The 13384-nt window shown below is 34.6% G+C and overlaps 1 protein-coding gene across 6 annotated transcripts in view; it reads left to right on the top strand.

Moving 5' to 3' along the window:
- Positions 1-13384, top strand: part of LOC123673811 (rho guanine nucleotide exchange factor 11) — a 99888-nt gene that overhangs the window by 1582 nt on the left and 84922 nt on the right. For 3 of the 6 annotated variants that reach the window (XM_045608503.1, XM_045608506.1, XM_045608504.1), the window contains exons 2-6: positions 527-708; positions 3328-3377; positions 3439-3496; positions 4798-4928; positions 10529-10723. In XM_045608503.1, the coding sequence (XP_045464459.1) occupies positions 527-708; positions 3328-3377; positions 3439-3496; positions 4798-4928; positions 10529-10723 (616 nt within the window). The remainder of the gene's footprint in view (positions 1-526; positions 709-3327; positions 3378-3438; positions 3497-4797; positions 4929-10528; positions 10724-13384) is intronic. The other 3 variants (XM_045608505.1, XM_045608508.1, XM_045608507.1) reach the window with 1 other exon arrangement.

Here is a 13384-nt window from a genome sequence, read left to right as displayed (position 1 = left end):
CGCCTCTGACTTAATAACAAAGAAAATAATATATTGGCATTCAGACAATTTTTCAATTCCGGAAAAAGTACCTCCTCTAGCGGGACTCGAACCCGCAACCTTTGAATCAACAGTCCAATGCTCGGTAGCTCAGTTGGTAGAGCACTGGGCTGGTGATTTGGAGGTGGCGGTTTCGAGTCCCGCTCAGGGAAGTACTTCTTCCGGAATTGACAAATTGTCTGCATACAATTTTTTTTACCCTGGCTGCCTGGTACTTGTGAGTTGTGGATGTGAATAGCTTCTCATCGGTATTACGACCTAGGACTTACTTCATTTAAAAATTGCTTTCCATTGAAAAATTTCTGTATGTCAAATATTCGTCGAGTTATAACGAAATAAAAAATCATTGTGTAAACTTGCATTATTCTGTTTTTTCGTAACCTTTTTTTTTTCAGCAAGTGAAGGGGTAACCTAATTCAAAATGCGTGTGATGACTGTATAAAGACTACATCACATTTCAAATCAAATTTTCCTTTTTTCATTTCAGGTCAGCTTCCAACACACTCAATAATGGTTCCCCTCGAAGAATGGGATCACAGTCGCCAGGGACTACCAGGCCATTGTCAGTTGATGCCCAAATAGTTCAACTGGTAGTCCATCGAGATGAGAAAGGGTATGGGATGAAAGTATCCGGTGACAATCCAGTGTATGTACAGAGTGTTAAAGAAGGTAGGTTTACTGGATATCGTGTTGAAGTGGAATGTAATATGAAAAATTATCGAGCAAGAGCTAATTACTTGATTATTCACACTTAGTGTTTATTTCTATTTTATTATAAAATGAATACATAGCCCGTTACCTTGTCACTTCTTTAGATGATCTCAATCGACTGGTACAGAAATTGGAAAGATACACTATTAGATACGTTATTTTATTACCTTCGAAAAAACAAACAGGACTTTAAACTGAATAAACTCAAGGAAAGTGAACTGGATAACTCTGCCTGGTATATTCCCGGATTTATCTTCAAACAATCCCGGAAACTGGATTGGACACATGAGGATATTGAATCAATTAGACTCAAAACTCATGGCAAGACCTCAGATGTGATGCCAACTCTTTTCGATTTCGTAGCACTCTTTGGAACGGTCATTAACGACCTCCTCAGTGCAATAAACTTAGTAAATTGGACACTTGGACAAAAAGTCCTCCATATAAGATAGATCGGATGGATCAAAATCAGAAAAAGGAATAGGTATTGGGGTATATGGTCCTAAAACGATCTCTAGATCCCTGGGGAGTGAGCCCTCTATCCTACAAACCTAGACACAAGCTGCCTACATTTGCGCTCAAGAGTGTCTCAAAAGAAACCTCAAAGGAGCGCGTATTTAGATCACTACGGACAGCCAGGCCATGCTGAGGTCTCTGGAATCATATAGCCAGTGGTCTCTAATGACATTGGAGTGCCGTAATAACATAAAGCAACTGGCCAGAGGCAATGAAGTAACTCTATTATGGGTACCGGGGTACTGTGGTATTGAAGAAAATGAAAAAGAGGATGAACTTGCAAAAAGGGCATCAAGGTTGAGACTTGATGGTCTTGAGCTCTTCGTCGGCTTGGAAAATACCAATACAAGGCAGTAGTCCAACAATAGGAGAGGGACAATAGGAAAACCCTCAGGAGGAGTACTCTGGGTCTTGCTCAGGAAAAGAAATTTGTGGTGCTTTCACTGACCTATACCAGAAAGCTGAAGCTATCACGAGCTGAGCTTTGGGGAATGGTGGGACTGCTGACAGGACACTGTCGGTGCAAATACCTTTTGTACCGCATGGGTAAGTAAGCAAATGAGATCTGCAGACTCTGTGGATAGAAGGTAGAAATATTAGAACACATAGTGTGGAAATGCCCGGTGCTGACTGGCCTAAAAACCATTCATATGTGAAAGTCAGTTTAAGGGTACAAGACCTTTTTATTTCATTAACTTCAGAAAACCGAACTAGTCTCCTAAACTCTGTCTGGTCATTCAGTAGAATCCCCGATGTAATCAGACAATTTATTCAAACCTTTTTATTATTCCTTCATTTTCTCCATATGAAATTTCGAAATTCTCATCAGAATCGTTTTTTTTTTTAATTTTCACATAGAGAACATAAGGGCTGAAGTTGAACTTATTAGAAAGTTTGAAGATTATTATTATCATTTCACTAAATCGGTTTCGTTACGGTTTTGTTAGCCTGCCGGGAACTGCGACCAAATTGATCTTTTGTTCTTAACCCTACCTATTAATACCAATAGGGAGGCCGTCGATAGGGTTAATGAAAATGACGACATCCTTAGGAGCCTTGGCTATTACTTCGCAAGTATCCAGAACTGACTTTCCCATAAGAATGGTCAGTCAGCTCCTATGTGCTTACTCTATGTGTTCTAATATTTCTACCTTCTATCCACAGAGTCTGCAGATCTCATCTGCTAACTAACCCATGCGGTTCAAAAGGTATTTGCACCAACAGTGTCCTGTCAGCAGACCCACCATTACCCAAAGCTCAGCTCGTGATACCTTCAGCTTTCTGGTATAGGTCCGTGAAAGCACCACAAATTTCTTTGCCTGCGCAAGACCCAGAGTACTCCTCCAGAGGGTTTTCCTATTGTCCGTCTCCTATTGTTGGACCGCTGCCTTGTATTGGTATTTTCCAAGCCAACAGAAGAGCTCAGGACCATCAAGTGTCAACCTTGATGCCCTTTTTGCAAGTTCATCGGCTTTTTCGTTTCCTTCAATGTCACAATGCCCTGGTACCTATGGTAGAGTTAATTTATTCACTCTGGGCAGTTGCTTTATGGTGTAACGCACTCCCATGTGAGTAGAGACCCCTGGCTATATGATTCCAAGGATCTCAGCGTGGCCTGGCTGTCCGTAGTGATGTGAATACCCGCCCCTTTGAGGTTTCTTTTGAGACACTGTTGGGCGCAAGTGAAGACATCTCAGAAAACATAACATAGAGCCACTTTACAAGCCAACAGAAAAACTGGACCAATCTTGGGAATTGCTGAAGATAAAATTGATCCAAGTCATAAAACTGTTGTATGTGATTGTGGAAAATCAATATATCAATATGACTTAGAAATATCTGAAGATACTTATCGCAGTAGTAAAGTGAAAAACAGGTCAGACCACGGCTTAAAAAACTAGAAATTTTCCAATCTTATTGAATTACTCCAAAGCTTCTGACTCCACGTCAGTGATGTTCTCATTTTCGGAAATATCTCTTTGAATGTCCTAGAAGTTCTAGAGATAAATATTAACTTGATTGTGATGTAATATTTCTATAACCATTTCTGTTTATTTCCAGGTGGTCCAGCAGAGAAGGCTGGTTTACACGCGGGGGATAAAATTCTAAAGGTACTTCATTATAGTTCTATCAAGACTGAATAAGTATTTTAGCACTTTGATATTATTGCAGGTAAACGGAATAACCGTTGTAACGTTCACACATACCGACGTAGTGGATTTGATAAAATGTAAGTTACTTTTCACTATTCGATAAGTAGAATATTTGATTTGCAAATTATTATTTTGGGTTAATTTCGGAAATATTTCTGAATTTATCACATAACGCGGGATAACATATGAAACACTGCATCAATATAAATAGGAGGGGCCTCAATTGACCATATTCACCGTCGGCATATTGTTATGCGACAATACCAACTACCCAGTGTTCCCAACGGAGAAATATTGAGTTTACTACAAAAATACCGCTAATATCAAAAATACTATCAGCCATAAAGACTATTCTTCCACTGGCTATTTCCAAAAATGGAGCGAAGCATTCATTTATAAACTCGGCCACAATTAATTTGTTCAGAAAACCACCTTTCACTAATCTTTTTATTTCCAAAAGGTGAAATTTTTGCACAATGTAGTCCCAAACAAGCCTATCTGGCGTAGCAGCCAGAAAAGGTACACATAAACTTCACTTATAAACTTTATATTGTGGAATTTTTCTAGTAAACTCAATATTTCTTCGTTGGGAACACTGAGTAGTTGGTATTGTCGCATAACAATATGGCGACGGTGAATATGGTCAATTGCCATATTCAACTTTTTCTTTATCATTTCGTTTGTGTAGTAGGGTGATTTTTGAAATTCAACAGAAAACAATATTTTCTTAATACTGGGTGTTGTATAAGTTGTTGACACTATTTAATTATCCTTGATTTCAAGTGAAGAAGTGTATAAGAATTATCGTTTTCGTTTTTTCTGATCTTAAAAAAATAAACTTCTTGAATATAGGACACAATTTTTGATGATTTAAAAATTGGATAAAATCGGTTGATTTTTTATTATGAATTTTATTGATAATAATAATAATAATAACATGCAATAGTACCGGGTAGTTGAAGAAAACCTAATGGATTTGAATCCACTGCTGCCCACTGCAGATTTCAGTTGTCCAAATACTGGTTTCAGACAGCGAAAACAAATGCGGTGATGAAAAGTTTTTTTTCCAACACGTCGGAGAATCAGTTGCGAACTGGACGAAGTATGCGTTTAAAAATTTTTTTAAGGAAAGCACTGACATGAAACCAGAAGCTTTTAAGGGATCGTTCATTAGAGCCTTCCAAATTTCACCTTCGACCCTCTAACATAATTGGGCTATGAGCGCCAAAATTTCGAAATTGGGCTATCGAAACATTTCAGATGCAGAAGGCGATGTTTAGCAAGCGAGTCAAAACATAGTTTTGGGGGTATACTTGCAGTGTTCGATTTATTGTACGTTTTACCATTCAAATGAATTTACGTTGAATTCATTTTATAGCTTCATCTGAAGTGTTGCTAACTGTGCAACAGAGAACTAACAGATCGATAATGGCTTCCTTAGCGGGGGCTCATGGTCGGCCGTTGACAGCTCACGCTTCCACAACCATAACAAATCCACAACCAGTAGATGTAAGTATTTTTCCTCGCTTTACATTGTTTGAAACTAGGAAATATATCATTAAATAAACAATAAGATTCGGTAATATTATTATTATTATATTATAATTCCGGATAATATGGCGTAAAGGAAACTTTTTTCTCTATTGAAGGAATCTATTTTAAGTTGAAGATAACGCTAAAACATGAAATTCAAAGTAACCCAGGAAAAATTTTGAGCTTGGCCAAGGACGTTATTACCGGTTGCATTCCCTTGAAAATTGTACCTATTAAGCTTATTCATATATATAGGGTGTTTTTTTTCGAGGTATATAACTTTAAGTTGGCATTACTGTTCAAGATGGCGACCGATTTAACAGCTGTCAAGTGATTTATTCTCAGTTTGGTTTGGCAATTCATCTTGAATAGACTAACGCCTGAACAACCCTTCGAAATAGTGCAATTTTATTTCGAAAATAATGGTTCTGTGCGGAATACGTATCGCGCACTATGTCCATTTTATTTTGTTCAGCGATGAAGCGCACTTCTGGTTGAATGGATACGTCAACAAACAAAACTGCCGCATTTGGAGTGAAGCTAATCCTCAAGTGCTTGTCGAAACACCGTTACATCCAGAAAAACTGACTGTTTGGTGCGCTTTATGGGCTGGATGGAATCATTGGTCTGTACTTCTTCAAAAACGATGATGGCCAGAACGTTACAGTCAATGGTGATCGGTATAAAGCCATGATTACTAACTTTTTCATTCCTGAATTGAACAACCATGATGTCCAGGAGCTGTGGTTCCAACAAGACGGCGCAACATGTCACACAGCTCGTGCCACAATCGATTTATCGAAAGACACATTTGGTGACCGCCTAATTCCACGTTTTGGACCTGTGAATTGGCCTCCAAGATCTTGTGATTTAACACCGCTAGACTACTTTCTGTGGGGCTATGTAAAGTCATTGGTCTATGCGGATAAGCCACAAACCCTTGACCATTTTGAAGACAACATTCGCCGTGTTATTGCCGACATACGGCCACAAATGTTGGAAAAAGTCATCGAAAATTGGACTACATCCGAGCCAGCCGTGGCGGTCATATGCCAGAAATTATATTTAAAATGTAATGCCACAAGATTATCTTGCGGATAAATAAAATTCATGTCAATTGAATAATCCATCGTTGTTTCATTGCAATTTGAAGTTCTATAGCTCTAAAAAAAACACCCTTTATATGATGAATGCACCCCCGGAAATCTATATACAGTTATGTGGTCTCCATCTTCTTTTTTTCGATATACTGCTTGAATCTGTTTCGTTCTCGTGCATTGGTTTTGGTTTAAATAGTGTTGAACTGGTCTTTTCAGAGTTTTTACCCATAACTGAATGAGAGAATTGCTTGGCACATGATTTGAACAGTGGCGGATTTGCAGATTTGCCGCCTGTAGCCTTTTCAATTTTTGTCGCCTCTGAATTTTGTTACCTTATTTCATAATAATATCAATTACATTTTCTATCAATATAATTCTAACTTTATGATTTGTGCTCGATCATCATCACAGTAAAAAATTATTTAAATACATTATTTTATCATAGAATATCTCAGTCATGTAGCATTTTTAGAGTAAGGTAATATGTCTTAAAACTATACAATACTCACATAATATAAATAGAGCTTACACAGAAAATATACATTTGGCGAACGTTTATAAATAGTTTTTATTACGCCCTCAGTCCAAAAACAATAAAATGAATTTCCTTTCCTAATTATCTATTAGTATTAGAGTTTAAGTTGAAGCATAACAATAATATTTTGCGAAAATTCAAATTAGCAAAATCATTAATTATGTCATCGTGCGAAATCTTATTCATTAGAATATTTTACAAAGCGTTTAGCAATTGTTCATATAGAGATCTTGAAATATGAAGTATTTGGCTCTGTATATATTTCGATTTCTGTTGATTATTTTAATTTTCTCCAATTTTCGAAATTCGTTCTTTTTGTGTGTATAGTGGTTTTATTTTTAAATTCTGTAAATCGAGATAAAATGAATAAGTACAATCTGCCGTCCCCTGAAATTTGGCGCATAGGCTTCAGCCTACTGAGCCTGCTGGTGAATCCGCCACTGGATTTAAATGACGAAAAGCTCGAATATTCTAGACATTTCTTCGCGCTATAGTCGCAGAATTAACAGTATTGATAGGTATTGACCAGTGCTGAAAAAATGCTTGAGAAGTAAAATATTATAAAGCTTATTTTCATTAACTCAAGTCCTCAAATCCAAAGGTAAATTGAAAGAGTAAGAATGATAACACTCATTTTGTATACTGGAAGTTTCAAGTTCGACGGCCTATTAGACGTTTCTGGAGAACGGGGCCAATTTGAAATCTGAAAATTCGAAATATGACATTGTTCATGATGCCCTATTCAGATAAAATATTTTCGAAGTTCCGGCACTTCCGGTTATACAAGAATTAAAAAAATTTTTTTCGAAAAAACTTTTTTTTTTATGTCCCAGAAATGATCAAGATTTCCATTCTCAATTACTCTTTGCTAAAATTATTGCGTTTGTTTTCAAAATATTAAGAAAAAACCGTAAAAAAGAGAGAATTTCCTTAGCCACAATTACGTAAATTATTTTTACTGTGAATATCCTAAGCGTATTACTCAATTCACTTTCTCAAACTAGAATGATGTTGGAATATCATGCATATCTTTAATTTGAAAAATATCATCACAGGGTGTTTCAAATATTTTGCCAAAAATTGTGAACAAAATTTGATCATAACTTTCGATTTTCAAATTAGAACCCTTTTTTTTGTGATTTCGTTGGATTCTACGCTGAAAAATTAGGGTAGTGTTAAACATGATTATGCTCTCAAATTCAATAATTCAAGAGTTATTCGAGATTTTATGAATTTATGTTTTACGTAGGGTCAGTTTCATTCAATCTGTTTCTAGAGTGCGTTTCAAATCAGTATTCTATGATCATAGAAATTAAAATATGCAATTATTTCAAAGTGACAGGTGTACTCATTATTGAAGTTAGAAGATTATAATTTCACGATATGAATCCCTGTAAATCAAATAATGAAATTCTGGATCTACTCCATATCCACGGTGAATGCAACAGAATTGTTTCGAGAACTTGTCGAGCATTCAATCAGAAATATCCACATTCACCACCAATTGACGAGAAGATATTTCGGAAGTAGGTATGTTTCAAACTTTCTATTACTCCCTTTTCATCACCAGGTAGATTTTTTCCTGAATTCATAAAATGTATTTTACCGCTTTTTTATATGAATAGAATTGGCACCCAGGAGTCCTGCATGATTTTATCTCATTTGGTAGATATTGGTTTTTTCTTCTAGGTAGGTACTCCAGTATAATTGATATTCATAAAGTATGAAACATTATTTCAAGAAGATGAGGAAATTTCTGATTTAAAATTCGATGAGTTCTACCAATAATTTTATTGCATTCATCGTGAATATGGAATTAGATATTTATAATACAAGTGCAGAAGTTATTCATTTTCTTCCAAGAGTTCACAATGAACGAGTGGTAGAATGAGCCTTCTGTACGAGTTTTAAACATTATTTTTCTGAATTCACTGCTTTTTCATTGAAATCAACGGAAATTTCTACAAATATCGTATTTTTTCCATTGAAAAAATGTTGGTTGGCAAAACAGTTTTCTGTATCACAAATTTGACAGATAATAGATAAAACCGTTCCAGTCTATTTTGTTCCATCAGATGTGCCGGAATGAACTGATTTGCCACATAATTAGAGAAAAGAATATCCAGAATTTTGTAATTTGAATATCGGAAATTCAGTTCGTGAAAACAAATTAGGGTAGCTTTGATAATGAAAACACCTGTCACATATAAATTAATTAGATATTTAAATTTCTATGGTCATAGAGTATTATTGCTAGTCTGTCTGGAAACAGATCGAATGAAATTGACCCTACGTATAACATAAATCCATAAAATCTCGAATAACTCTTGAATTATTGAAGTTGGGAGCATAATCATGTTTGGACACTACGCTTATTTTTTATCGTATAATCCAATGAAATCACAAAAAAATAGGGTTCTAATCTGAAAATCGAAAGTTATGATCAAATTTTGTTCACAGTTTTTGGCACAATATTTGAAACACCCTGTGATGATATTTCTCAAGTTCAAGATATGCACGATATTACTACATCATTTTAGTTTGAGAAAGTGAATTGAGTATATGATTATATATATATATATATATATATATTTTGACGGAATCGGCAGTAGGTACTGGTCGCATAAGCTTAAATTATTTTTGATTCTACAGGCTGGTCCGGAATTGGCGAAACACGATATCATCCCGTTTTTTTAAATGTGAATACTCAATTTTCATATCATAATCTCCATGAAATTCTGATTTCGAAATACCTCACTTGTTACCATTTATCTGTGAGTGTGTTATTCAGAGTGATCTGTAAATCTGCGAATCCAATAAAACATCATACAATTACTTCGACCGGTTTTCAAGATTTGATTTTTAGTTTAAACCATTATGACTATGAAATTTTTCGAAAAAAATGTATATTTTACGTGTAATATATTAAAATTTCAGAGATGTATACACTATACCTACATAAAATTATCCTCATAAGTGTGCCTAGTTCATTCATAACATAAATTTCAATGAAAATGTTGCACCCTTTTAGCTGAAAATAGGCTTTTAGAATATTTGGGGATGTAAACTCCAAGCTATAGGTTCATATTTCAAACAAATTTTATCCTGGAATTTTTGGCCATACCTTGGGAAAAAATTGGGGGATTTTTTGAGCTGAAAATTTGCTTTAAGAAGATTTGGAGGTGGAAAATATAAGCTATAAGTTCATATTTCAAGAAAATTTTATCCTGGAATATTTGGCCATACTTGGGCAAAAAAATTGGGGAATTTTTTTCACTGGAAATTCGCTTTTAGAAGATTTGGGAGTGTCAACTGTAAGATATAAGTTCATATTTCAAGAAAATTTAATCCTGGAATTTTTGGTCCTGCTTGCAAAAAAATTGGGGATTTTTGGGCAATACTTTCGTCGTTGAAGTTTATTAAGATTATGGTCTAGACATAAGCTGGATGTATCAATATCACATAAAAATGGATTGAATTTGTGATTTCTTCAAAAATTTCATTCCCAAAAAGATATTATCAAAGACTGGAAAATATAAAATTGTTGATGAATATTGCAAACTGAATACTAGATAAACTGTTTTGAGAGAGGCAATAATCACTTGACCCATATAGATGAACACTTGACCCTAATGAATATTGCTATGAAGTTTGGTAGAAAACTTTTTCGGTTTCTTGATCATATTGTATATCTCTGATTTGAGATGGTATTGATTTTAAGAAGTAGATGGATGAATTATTCTCTTGGTTCATCAATTGAATCGACGTACGTTTTCTGTTCTGCAGTAGTTCTCTTTTTGGATGATAAGTGCAAAACGATAAAACAGTGATAGCCAGAAATAGTCGATTAAACAAGTTATAAATAGAAAACAAATACATATATAAGACATCTATAAATTACTGTTATTGTTAGAAGAGTATAACGTCTATTCCATTCACAGAACATTATACAAATGCAATTGCAAGCAGAAAAAGAACAACATTATCGACTCATGATCGAAAAAGAACAGAGGTACATCGATGTTCTGAGAAGCCAGTTGGCGACATCGCCTGACGAAAAAAAGTTCTTGGAACTCACCAAAACCGAAAAGAATCTTCAAACTTTGCAATCAATGTTGCAGAGAAATCAAACTGAGGTAAGATCGAAAATATGCTTGTGTCTAATACCTATAAAATATATTTTTTAATGGAGCCGGTAAAGAAGAACGCCAGCAAAAAATGGTTCGAGAAATGACATTTTTTCAAAAATTCAGAACAATTCTGCTTGTTCATAAAAAAATATACAGTTGAGGCAGCTTTTACTGTCAAGACATTCTTGATTCAGCAGGGCTACTATCCGATTGGATCATTTTGGTTTTTTTATTTAGTGTCAAATTGCGTTGAAAATCTCGTCATTTAGTTGAAACGTCATTTGGAGCGAGAAATATGATTTTTTTTGTTAAATATGAAGATGCTGAATGAGTTTGAACACAGCTGTCAGTCAACTGAGCAGTTCAGTATAAAGAAATCCATCCTCGAATTACAATTTTCGTCCTAGACATCTCTGAAGATGTTTACCGCAGTCGTAAACGAAACGTCAGTTGAAAAACCTACTGGGCCAAAGCTAAAATACTTTTCTCAACTTAACAAATTTGCAGTTACTTTTTAGGTTTAAGCCATTAATCTGAAAATTCAATAATAACAACGCTTTATATCCTCCTGATCTTTCTTCTTGAATTTTCTGTGATTCTGGTTACCATATCAAAACGAAATTCTGCGCGTTTGAAATGGTTATTCTCTATACAGGCAAAATCTCAACACGGTCAGATGTGTAATCCTGTAATTAGGTATATTCAGAATTTATTTCCAATAATCTATTTTGAATTTTCTGAAGATGGTTCAGGTGAACTCAGAAACGAAGATTTTTCTATGATTAAAAAAAAAGCAGGTTAACTTCTGTTTTGAGGGGGACGAATTTCCATCTTGAGTTTTTTTACGAAAAAAACACCCCCATGAAGGTGGCATCAACTCTCATAATTTCTTGAATAGGGTAGAGAGAGTAATAGGGAGGAGAGGTTGAATGTGGTCGAATTTAGTTCTTGAATTGGGGTTACTATTGTTGTTTGATGAATTTTTGGTGATGAATTATTCGAAAATTCTAGGAATGAGGTAGTAGCTTTTTCACAGAGCTATGAAATTCTCAGCTTGCTCTTTTCTACTAAAAGTAGAGAGAATCTAGTATTTAGAAGAATTTGACACATTAATGCTACAGCTGCGTCTTCTATTTCCTGCTGGAACTCACCCGAAAGATTACTAAAATAATTCATTATTTAACAACATTAACAAATTTATTAATATGTTAATTCCACCCGATTTAAATAAAAGAAAGCCTAAATATTGCTCAAAGCTGATCGTAATCTAGCTGAGAAATCGCAATTAAATCCATTCAGTAGTTTCGAAGAGTGTCCAGAAAGACCAACAAAAATGTATGTTTGTGTTCTGTCACCCTTGTCGCTCAAGATCATTTTTTTAATGAATTTATGAAATGTGCAGTCACATCGGTTTCCACTATTATATTATATGCCTAGCTCAGGATACAAGAATTAAAAATAATAATTATAATTATTATTTCTAGTAATTTAAAAAACTCAAGTGTCTTATAAAACCTTTATCTGAAATTTTGTAGGTGTTTTACCAAAACATTGAAACTTTAAAAGGTTTAAAAACCATTTTTTCGATATCAGGTTTGAATGTATTTTCTTTAATGAATGTGATTTATATGAATTGTTTTATATCCTGCGTGAAAGAAGACAAATGACAAACTTCTGGTAAATAGTTATAAATTATAGCATTCAATTATTCGACGTAATAGTACCCATTTACTTAATTGAAATACTGTTGTGTTTCAGACTTCATACATTAAGATATTTCGGATTAATTATATAATAGCTGGTTTTTTTTATGAACTTTTTTTGTGGAGTCATATTGACATTACCATGAGATTCCGTGGGTATAAGGATGTAGTCGAGTGAAAATCAACCTTCATTTAGAATTTTTCAGAATTTCAGTGCCTGTTTCGACGTTTTTATTCAAAATTGAATACAGCATTTGTTTATACATATTATTTTCTGGCGTTCTTCTTGGTCGCTTTTTAGATGATTGAATTGGTGTTGTGCAAAGACTAATAAACTTACTACTTTCTGGGAATATTTTCTGATGTATAATACAGGGTGTTTTACCATTGACGCCTATTACGGTTAAGAGTTGAAATTTTCGAATTCTTTTCGACACAGTATCATTAGGCTCCATCAGAGCTACATTCTCAAATTATTTGGGAATACATAGGGTGTACCAATGAAGTGTTTCAGACTCCAAGATTTAAATGAATCCAAGTTTGAAATCATAAGGTTTTTTCAAAGAGCCTCGAATTTATGAAAAATCGGAAAGATCTCACAACAGTAAGTTTTGAATATATGAAACTTTGAACAAACTTCATTTCTTCCAAGGAATCTGAAAATTAAATAAAAACGATAAGAAATAAAATGTTTTGTCGTTCACACATTTTCGGTTCACCCTGTATATTCTCAAACAATTCAAGAATGTAGTTTTAATGGAGCCTAATGACATTGTATCGAAAAAAACCCAAAATTTCAGCGCTTGATCGTGATAGAGCATCACGTCAATGGTGGAACACCCTGTGTATTTAAATATATATGTGCAGGGTGATCAATTTTGAAAGAATCCCTGAAATAACTCCTTGGGACGAGTCAGGATCAAAAAATGCTTCGAAGTCTTCAAGGGGACAAGCGAAATCCTGA

This window comes from Harmonia axyridis, chromosome 2 (assembly GCF_914767665.1).
Source record: "Harmonia axyridis chromosome 2, icHarAxyr1.1, whole genome shotgun sequence".
Lineage (NCBI taxonomy): Eukaryota > Metazoa > Arthropoda > Insecta > Coleoptera > Coccinellidae > Harmonia > Harmonia axyridis.
The sequence above is the reverse complement of the archived record's forward strand: the minus strand, read 5'-3'. Positions and strand labels throughout refer to the sequence as shown.